The sequence below is a fragment of the Vicugna pacos genome, chromosome 3, assembly GCF_048564905.1.
Source record: "Vicugna pacos chromosome 3, VicPac4, whole genome shotgun sequence".
Classification (NCBI taxonomy): Eukaryota; Metazoa; Chordata; class Mammalia; order Artiodactyla; family Camelidae; genus Vicugna; species Vicugna pacos.
The window spans coordinates 14,667,318-14,677,909 of record NC_132989.1 but is presented as its reverse complement, the minus strand read 5'-3'; the positions used below and the strand labels follow the sequence as shown (position 1 = coordinate 14,677,909).

The 10,592-nt window shown below is 55.5% G+C and overlaps 1 protein-coding gene across 1 annotated transcript; it reads right to left on the bottom strand.

Moving 5' to 3' along the window:
- Positions 1-2,853: 2,853 nt before the first annotated feature.
- On the bottom strand, positions 2,854-9,370 carry ARSI (arylsulfatase family member I). Its single transcript, XM_006204445.4, has 2 exons — positions 8,500-9,370; positions 2,854-5,097 (listed from the first exon to the last, which is right to left on the bottom strand). The coding sequence occupies exons 1-2, from the start codon at positions 8,814-8,816 to the stop codon at positions 3,696-3,698; spliced, it is 1,719 nt and encodes a 572-aa protein (XP_006204507.2). The 5' UTR covers positions 8,817-9,370; the 3' UTR covers positions 2,854-3,695.
- Positions 9,371-10,592: the final 1,222 nt, after the last annotated feature.

Below are 10,592 nucleotides of genomic sequence, written 5' to 3'. Positions count from 1 at the left end.
TGCAGGGCCTGGGCAGGCACCATGGAAAACGTGCCATCCGCACGTTTCCCGCGAGGCCTGTCCCATTAAGGGCAGTGAGCATGGGGGCAGAATCGGTGGAAAGTGGGCCAAGAGAGAAATGATCCTACAGAGGGTCTAGGTGGAGGGTGATTTGGTTCATTAACAGCAGTAAGTAATGCCAGACTGGAATTCAGAAGGGAGAGAAATCAAAGGTCAGAGAGCAGCTCTGTCCCCTGAGATGTCCCACATAGGAGGCACTCCTTGCAGAGAAGAGGGAAGCAGGGAGTCAAGGGACTACTGAGGACTCCAGCTGCCGGGCCCACGTCCACACAGCACGACCTGCAGCTAGAGGGAGGACCCAGGTTCAAGTCCTGCCATTGGCTGTGAATGCTTATGGCAGGTCTCTTTCCCAGTGGGGCCTCCATTTCTTCCTGAGAAATGCAAAGACAAGATGTTCCTTCACTGACTCCAAGGACGTGAAAAATAGTTCTTTCCACTTCTGAGCCAAGCCCTGTGCTAAGCACTTTGCATACTGCACTATTTATACCTCACAACAAACGTCCGTGAGATGGGTGCAATCACCGCCTGTTTGCAGAGACACAGTGGGACGTACCCACCTAGGGTCTATGTGACTCCAGCACTCCTGCCCTGGGTTCTTTAGCCTCCACTAGGTCTGGAAGGGCCCTGAGGGGGCCCATGCCCTTTACAGACATGGGACTCAGGCCCAAAGAGAGGAAGCTGCCCTTCCCACAGTCACACAATTCAGGGGCGGAGTCTGGATGACAATCCAGAACTCCTGGCTCCCACAACATGCTCCTTCCCTAACCCTCCTCCGCTCCCCTCTTTCCTGTGCTGAGGGCTACTTGCCAGTAGGCATCAAGCAAGAAAAGGAAATGATGCCAAGGCCCAGGGCAGAGATCAGAGCCCTGCCTCTCCAGCCAGGTCTGGGATTCTCTCCTGGCTCCTAGGGAACAGGTCATCCCTGCCACGGACTCCATAGGCAGGACTCAGTTTGGACAGGGCTGCCCCTGGCTCTGACCCATCTGGCTGGCAGTTCTGCTGACATCTGGCCCAGCCAAGGGGGAAAGAGGGGTCCTGTCTAGCATCTCTGGGCTTCATTCCCCCTTGCAGGTCCAGCTGGCACAGCTGGGTCAAGTACCCAAGGGGCCAGAGCTGCTTCTGGTCTGCTCTCCCTTCCATCCCTCCCCACATAGGTGGTGCAAGCATCTGCCTGGTGATGCCACTCAGGGGCCTGACAGAGTCCAGCCCCAGGTGCCCTGGCTGGGGGGAATGCAGGAGCCACAGGAGGCAGGAGGGGTGGATGGGAGCCACGCGGATTGCTAGGCAGAGCAGAAGCCACAGCAAGCAGGCCGAGCTGCTCAGCACAATGTCCTGAGCCCTGAGTTGCTCCTCACCCTGAGAACCTCCACCAATGCCAGGCACTGGCCAGCTGATGGTACCCGGATTTGGCAGGCCTGGGGACCGCCAGGTGGTGGACAGGGTTGCAGGCTAAAGCTTGAGTGGGGCTCCTGGGCTGTTTGCTGGGTTCTGGGATAGACAGGACTCTGAAGCAGGTGAGCTCTAGGCTGGGTTTAAGATTAGATGAAGCCTCCTTCTCAGGGCACCAGGAGCAGGCACCAGCCCCCAACCCTCAACCCCAGCTGCACTCTCCATGCTTGGGGCCAGGGTGGCCACAGGGGGTAGTTCTTGGTGCCCAGAGAAGAGCAGAAATAGGCCTCTATGGTCCTGCACTTGTGGCCTCAAAGGGTAGGGACCCAGGAAGAGAAGCAGGGCTGGAGCCGGAGGCTGGGCCACCTTGGGCAGGGTCAACTCCACTCAGCTGAGTGGAGGGAGAGACCTCCACTCAGCTGGGTAAACCTGGGGTGTCAGGGGCGCCCTGGCTCCACACCACTCTCTCTGGAAGGGCCCAGCCCGCGCAGCTAGGTCAAGCATCCAGCAGAGCTGGAATAGCCTGAACAATGGGCAGACCATGGATAACCCATCCCTGGGGTACTCCGGGCCTAGAACTTCTGCAGTTTCCCTCCAGAGCAGGCAGAAGTGCTGGGGGTGGCTGGATCTCGGAGGCCTCAGCTAGTCCTGGCCCCCGCCCCACCATGACCAAGGCATCGCCGTCTTGGAGACAGAGAAGGGTTCCAGTCGGGGGAGGCCATAAGAGGTCAAGAGATCAGGGCTGGGAGGAAGGGGCCCAGGACACTGATGGTCACCTCCACTGAGCAGCCCCAAGCCAGACCCTCACAACTGCACTCGGCACCTCTGCGGTGGGGATGCAGCTCTGTATCCGACTCTTGAGCCCCCCTCACAGTACGGCACCCACCCCGCCCGTCCTGCTCATCCACAAGCTGACGAGTCCTAACAGGCCTCCTTTGCCAGCGACAAAAATAACTATTTTCAAAATTCACAGCAGGGCTTTCGCCTACACACGCCGCACCGACTGGAAGCTGAAGGGAGCCATGCAGAACGCAGCGTGCGGAAGAAGGTCCTCGGTGCAGCCAGCGAGCCCGGAAACCCCGCACCCCTCCCCGCCATGGCCCAGCCCGTGTCCCCCAACACACACACCGAGGGCACCCGGAACACCTGGGAGAGCGCTCTGAGCTCATCCACTCTACACAGGAGGGCAGTGAGGCCCACAGAGGGCCGGAGACTTGCCGGAGGCCACACTGGATCTGCAGCAGGACTGGACCAGAACCCGTATCTTCTGCCTCCTGGCCAGGCCGCCCACCTCCTCGTCCATTCCCTGGGCCAGCGGTGCACTCACACCTGCCCCCAGGATGCACGTGCACACACCCACATGCTCACAGACAGCACTGCAGTCCTGGCTTCCGTGTTACTGCATTTTAATCACGTCCAGGGCCTCCTCCACAACCATTACCTTGGCCTCTACAGCCCTGTGAGGTAGGCAGAGCCAGGGCTAGCATCCCCATTTGCAGGTGGGGAAATCAAGGCCCAGAGAAAAAGGATTGGGCCCAAGGTCAGAGCAGAGCCCAGATGTACTGATTGGTGTAGCGCTCTTTTCACACCTGTTTCCACTACCCTCGATCCTGCAGCAGCTTTAACAGCCAGGCCCAGTCCTCTGGGGACTGGGGGCAGGAAGGAGAGCTCGCCACCACTGCCCCCACCACCACTCGGGCCCCAGGACTGGCCTAGGCCACGTGAAGATGCAGGAAGGTCGCCCCCAGGTCCCTGCACCTCCACCTTCATCACTCAGGGGATCCTTTTAGAGAGCAGCCAGATCACCATTCCTTGGCTGGGGTCCAGGCCTAGAGTTGCCTCTTTGTGGCTCCTCACCCAAGAGGTACCACAGAGGTCCAGGGCAAGGCCTTAAATGAGCTAGGGGGTGAACAAGGATGGTGGGAACTCCATCACGGCCCCAGGCACCAGGTCCACACCACAGAGCCATAAAATCATTAGAGCTTATTTTCCAGATGAGGAAATTGAGGCCTAGGGAGGTTGTGCAGGTCACCCAAGATCACAGAACAAGTCAATAGAGGCAGGACTGGGACCCAGCCATCCTGTCTGGTTTATTCTCCCCTACCCCCAAGCCAAACTCGCTACCCTTCAACTGAGGCGCTCTACGCCCTCCATTTCCTTGCAGACGCAGAAATGACCTAGGGCCCCCCCATGAAAAGGAGCAGGGCCAGGCTTGAGTGGGGAAGTATCTCACCTCCCCCACCCCATCAGATCCGGTGGGACATCAGTCTGGTGTTGAGTTTACGGAAAAAGGACCGCAGCTTGCAAATCTTGCATTTTTTCTTGCGGCGCCCCCGGGAGAAGCTTCGAGCCCTGCCTTCCTCCTCCTCTTCCTCTTCTTCCTCACTGGCCCAGGGCCCCCAAGCACCCCCATTAAAGTCAGGATGGGCCCGGGGATTCTCAGCCGGGTAGCGCACGGGGATGGCTGTGCGGTTATAGTCCACCAGGCGGGCCAGCAGGGCTCGGACCACATCTGGCCGCTGGCCAGCGAGGTCCTCCCGTTCGTAGGGGTCAGCACTGATGTTGAAGAGCCACACAGCCTGGCGAGCACTGGCCATCCGCTCCAGGTTCCACCAGCTGCCAGGGAAGGCAGCTAGCGTCTGCGGTGGGATCCAATCACCATAGCCGGGGTCTCCTGTCAACAGCTTCCACTCACCTACACGGATGGCGGCCTGCACAGCGGTGTTCCAGATGCCAAAGCCACCCTCCAGGGAGCCATGCCGGGCGTGGTTGTAGAGCGGGTCAATGTTGTGCAGGATCTCTGTGCGCGGCGAGGCCCGGCCCTCGCTGATGGCTGGCCACACGTCATAGCCATCCAGCCCATCGGCCGCCGAGGCGGTGCCACCTGCCAGACCCACCAGGGTTGGGTACCAGTCAGTGATGTGCACCAGCGCCCGGCTTGTCCGTCGCTTTCTCTTGAGAAGGGGGCTGTGGACGAAGCCCAAGCCCCGCACACCCCCTTCCCAGTACGTGCCCTTGCGTCCTCGCAGTGGCCAGTTGCTGCCCCCTGAGAAGGTCTGGCCACCATTGTCACTGGAGAAGATGATGACACTGTTGTTATAGAAACCGTAGCGCTTGAGGGCCCAGGTGATATTGCGCACGGCCTCGTCCATGCAGGTCACCATGGCCGCGTACTTGCGCCGGGCCACGTTGCCCATGGTGCGGTAGCGGTACAGGTACTCACGAGGGGACTGCAGGGGTGTGTGTACCGCCTGGAAGGCCACATAGAGGAAGAGGGGCCGCCGGGGACTTTGGCTGGCTAGGATGTGGCTGACGCGCTGGGCATAGAGCAGAGTGGAATACTGGCCGCTGAGCCCCCAGGCCACACTCTCGCCCTCGTGCAGGTCAAAGCCACACACCCCTGGGCCGTCGCAGTTGTCATAGGTGTAGTAGTCCACGTTGCCCGTGAGCGAGCCCAGGAAGGTGTCAAAGCCCCGGCGGGTGGGCAGGCACTCCTTCCGGTAGAAGCCCAGGTGCCACTTGCCCACCATGTGGGTCGAGTAACCCAGCTCCTGCAGCTTCTGGGGCAGTGTCACCTGGTCCAGGGGCAGGCAGTTGGGCTGCCGAGGGCGGATGATGGAGTGCTGAAGTCCTGTATGGATCTGGTATCTGGTGGGAAGAGGGAAGGACACAGAAGGCACCAGTGAGCTACAAACCACTGCTCTGGCCACCCAGCCCCCAACACTCACCCTGAGGTGGGCTCTCGCCCCAGGGCGCCCAGCAAGCAAAGCAACAGTATGTATTACCAAATGTGTTAAGCACTTCGAATGCATTATCTCACTGAATCCTCAAAATCTACTGAAGTAGGTATTATCCTCATCTTACAGATGTGGAGGCTGAAGCTCAGAATGGTTAAGTCACTCATACAAGATCACACTGCTAAGAAGTTGGGGAGGTAAGAGCTGAACCCAGGCTAATGATGACAACAAGAATAATAATAGCTGACACCACACACTCACTGTTCGCTCACCTGAGCCCCTTAAATGAATCATCTCACTAAATCCTCACCACAACCTAAAGGGTGCATTTCATTATTATTATTCTCATCTCTCAAATAAGGAAACTAAGGCTCAAAAAACTAAATCATTTGCCCAGTGATTCACACAATTAGTAACTGGAGTTGAGATTTGTATCCCCAGTAATCTGGCTCCAGATTTCAGAGTCCCTACACTCTAAGCCACTAACTTGCCATGGGGCCGAGAGCCAGTCCCACTCTCTCAGGAAAACTCCTATTCACTCTTCAAAGCCCAGCCCAAATGTTATCCTCACTATAAACTTTCTCATAACTCTCTCAAAGCATGAGTCACTTTTGCTTTTGGGTTCCCACAGCATTCAGTGCAAACCTTCATTGTCTAACTTGGCCGTAAGATTCTACTCAGTTGTATGTACATGCTCTTGGGCCCAATGATATGTACTCATCCTTGTATTCCCAGCACTCAGGTGATGTTTCAAGGACACTCAATTACTTATGAAATGGAAAAATGAAGAATGACATTCAAAGGATTTTAGAGCCAGAAGGGGCCCAAGTCATTTTCAAGTTTATGTACCTTGACTTAAAAAGAAACTAAGGTCCAGGGGAGGGGAAAGACCTTGCCCAAGCTCACTCAGTAGTCAGGAGCAGAGCCCAGACTCGAACATAAATCCAATCAGAGTCCAAGCACAGATCCTTTGCTGGCAAACTAGGCAGCCACTTCTCTTTCCACACAGAGGCCTCAGTTTGCTCATCTGTAGGAGTGAGTTGGTTGGAATGAGACACCTCTAAAAACCTTCCAGTTCTCAAGTTTTATGAGACCAGTTCCCATGTGCCTGCCCACAAAGTTTATGTGGCCCCTGGATCCCGGTCACTCACACAGGCTAACGCCCCGAGGCAGGAGCAAGTGGTTAGCAGAACCCTGCATTCCTCATTTATTCATTCATATCCCATTCCTTCTTCTGTGGTCAAGGCACTCATGTGATCTGCTTATGGTGCCCTGCCTTTACTCAAGTCTTACAAGTCCCAGACTAAATAAGAAGGCTGGAACCTCACACATGTCTTAGAATCCTACTCCTTTTTCTCATGCCCAGGCATCCAAGTTAAGTGGAGACGTAAATTCTTGACACCTCCAAGCCAGGACCTGGGGTGGGTTTTTCTGTTTTGCTTTTCTTATCTTCAAGCTGTTTGTTGTTAGTTATCACTAGCTACTACTGCCATTTTTAAATACTATATGTCACATATAGTATTTCATTTAATCTGCATTAAAAACCTACAGAGCCTATTAAACCCATTCTACAGATGATGAAACTGAGGCTCCCAAAAGTGCAGCAACGGGCCCAAGTTCAGACAGCTGGCAAGCAGTGGAGCTGATTTTTGAACCCAGGTCTGTGCAACTCATGCTCGGAATGTCTCAGTCACGCGGCCTCTGCAGACCACAGTCAAGCTAATGAACAATTAGATTTGATATAAGATGTACCCTAGGGCCCCAAGTTGTAATGAGCCTCTCTTCACAGGGGCTGGGCACCTTGGAATGCTGGTTTGTAAAGTGGGTGGGCCAGGTAAGAGTCACCGAAGCCTGTCTGCAAGTGAGTAACATGGGAAACTGGCTCTCTCCAGCTTCACCAAACACGACTGGATGCACTAACAAACACTAATGAGAGTAGTCAGCATCAGTCAGATGGAGCCAGCTGTAGGGCGCAGAGGGCAGACGCTGCCCAGCCACACTCAGCTAACTTTGCAGATTGGGGCGGGAGCTGGAATGCTGCCCTGCATGCTGCTCATTCCCCTGCCCAAACCAAAAGTCATCTCTGGGGAGAGAAATGCTAACTTGTGCATCGCTCTGGGGAATGCAGATTCCTCTTCCCTCTTCTGGAGATAGGTCAACGTTTCGTCTTTTCCACCTGCCCCCACCCCCAACACATACATTGATTCCTCTTCCTCTTTCCTGTTCTCTCTCTCTGTTCCTAGATCTAAATGCTGAGCGCCAGATTGAAGGAAGAAAAGGCACCTACTTGACTCCCAGCTACAGGGCTCCTCTAAGCACTGGCCTCTCAGCCTTCTCTCGTACAGACCTGAAGTTGGGCACAGGCCCAGAATTTGGCCCTCCCTGACTCCGTGCCTCAGTTTCTCCCATCCAGGAAACAGGGAAACTACACAGCCCTGGTTCCTGAGATCACACCAGTGGCTTTTGAGTGGAACTTGGTAGAAAGCATGCCTTGGACTCCATCCAAGAAGGATTAGCTTCAGCCTTGCCAAAGGATTTTCTCCTAAGTGGCCAGAGTTTGCCTTCCACACCCCCACCTCCTGTTTCCCTGCTCTTTTAATCCTGTAATCCTACCACCTTGCCTGGGACAACTCCTTACCAAGAAAGTAGCACGTCTCCTTGGGGCTCCCAGCCAACTTGGGAGGGTTTCACAGATGAAAAAACAGGCTTGGAGAAATGATGTAACTAGTCTAAGGCTACACAGGTCAAGACACCCTGTGTGTGTGTTTTTCTCGGCCACCTATCAATTCCTTGGTTTCTTCCCAATGTTGTCATCAAACAGTTGGGGGACCCTAATTCCTCCAGCGACATAGAAGCTTCCATTATTGACAGCCAAGTAGGTTATATGCAACTCGTTCAACCCTCATCACTCCTTTTCAAGATTAAAAACTGTTCTTCACTCCATTTTATGGATAAGAAAACTGAGGTTTAGAGAAGTGAAGTGATTTGCTCAGGGCCTCAGGGTATGTTAATAAAAGCAGCATTCAAGCTTCAGCGTCTCTTTCACATGTGTGGAGTGTGAATGTCCTAGAACATCAGAGGGAAAAGACCTCAAGCATGATCCAACCCATTCAGTGTACAGGTAGAGAAATCAAGGCCCAGAAGGGCAAAGGACTTACTAATGATCACACAGCCAACTGGAGACATAAGACAGAATTAGCCCTGAGCTCTGGTTTCCCAGGTCCCAACGGGGGACTGTCAGTACAGGGGAAACCTACAGCTGGGTTTATTTGGGGCTTGGACCACCAGCATCAGCAGCCCGGCCTGTGCCTACCTGCCGGTGAGAAGTTGGCTCCGCGAAGGCGTGCAGATGGGCTGAATATAATAGTTTTCCAATTTGACACCCTCGGCCGCCAGCCGGTCCAGCGTAGGGGTTTCGATATCTGAGCCATGGTAGCCCACGTCGTGGTAGCCCTGGTCGTCGGTGAGGATGAAAATGATGTGGGGAGGCTGGGATGGGGCGGCCGAGGGCTGCTCGCTGGCCTCCGCGGGTGCGTCGGCCACCAGGCTGGGCTTGGCCCAGTTCCAGGACAGGTAACCGAAGCTGAGCAGGCTGACCAGAGAGAAGCCGGTGAGGGCGTGCATCGCCATGCCGGCCCGTGCGTCCCGGCGCGCAGGGCTCCCAGGGCCTCCCCGCCTCGCGCGCCCTGGGCGCACGGCCCGCACGCCCGCCAGCCGGCCGGTCCCGACGCTTGGAGAGCGCTCAGCGTTCCCCGGGGGCGGCCCAGCGGCGGGTCCGGGGCTGGCTGGACGGCGAGGTCGGACCTGTGTGGCCGCAGAGGGGCGCTCCGGGGAGGTCAGGCCCGCGCCGAGCTTCCTCCCGCCGCCTGAGCGCCCGCCCGGAGCCGCCCTCGCTCCCTCTCCCCCAGTTCAGCCGGGCCAGCCTGAGACTCGGTGTGGAGGCTTCCAAAAAGTGCTCTCCACCATCCTCTGACTCCCCTCTTCCTTCTAGCCCTCGATTTCTCCCGCCTCCTAATTTCTCTCCCCTCTGCTTTCCCTTTCTCCTCCTCCCGACCCTCCAGACCCCGGGCCGGCCTCTCGCCCCGCCCGGAGTCCCGAGAACAGTCGGCTCCCCGTAGGGAGGTGGGCAGGACCCCAGCGGGGAAGGGGAGGGAGGCAAGGATTGGGCGGGTCTGTGGGGGACACCGCTGGAGAGAATGCGAAAAAGTTGTAACATCTGCCGGACCGAGCCCCAGGTGGAGGGGAGGGGCGTCCAGCGGCGGCTCCGCCCCCGGGCGGGAAGCCCAGGCCGGCTGGGCCCTCTGGCTCCAGCCTCCGCCCTGGCCAGACTCAGGAAAGGAGGGAGGGGGGCTCCCTGGAATTCGATGGAATAGCTCTGGAATGGCCCGGTCAGACATTCCTCGATCATGGAGTCTCAGCTTCTCTGAGTGCCAGTCCTGGAAGGAACATGCAAAAATTTCTATTCCAACCGGGTCATTCTACAGCTGGAGAAACTGAGGCCCTGAGATGGCAGGGAACACGTCTATATCACAGAGCAAGATAGTTCTTCCCTGGGCTGCACAATGGTTGTTTGAGTGGCAGCAGAGACAGCAATGGAGAATAGAGACAACTTTGGCAAGCACCAGGGGCTGGAAATCAGGAAACTAGGTTCTGGTCTTGCCAGCTTCCCTCTCTCCCCAACTCCTCCCCCTCCTCATTCTACAATTCACAGCTAGACTCTTAGACTGCCAGTGCTAGAATCCAGAGGGCAGGAGCTGTTGTATACATCTTGTTATGCACAGGGTCCAGAAGCTCAATCAGTGTATACTGCAGGTATGAATGGATGAATGGGCCTTGAGTGTCACCCAGGCCAACACCCACCCAAGGAAATCTCTGCAACAGGGAAGGCAAGCTTGGGGCACTCCTGGGCCAGGCAAGTATCATAAATGAGTAAAGAAGGGGACTGCTGTATTGCCAGAGGAAGGCATGGGCTGCATGGAGCAAAAGGCTGCAGCCTTGTGTCCAGCTAACCATTGTCATGCAAGAATCTGGACTGGTGTTTTCAGATCTTCTGATTTTCCAAGAACGCCCAAATCCAGATTATAATGAGAAACATTCCAATTGTTAAGAGCTAATAACTAATTTAAAGCAAATGTAAGCACTATACAGGCCAAATCAAATCTATCTGAGGACTATTTTAGGCCATTAGGTACCTGTTTGCAACTTCCACCCTGCATCGTTTTCCAGATTTTAACTAGGCTGTATTTTTTAATGGGAAAACTGAATTAAACAAAACCAATTAGGCTTTTTTTTTTTAACTACTGGGAGTTCAGTCTTTAATATACTGATCTCCAAAAGCAGGCGTTGCTAAAACAGTATTTCCCAATTTTATGTGACCAAGGACCCTCTTTTTCACAGAGCTTCTCC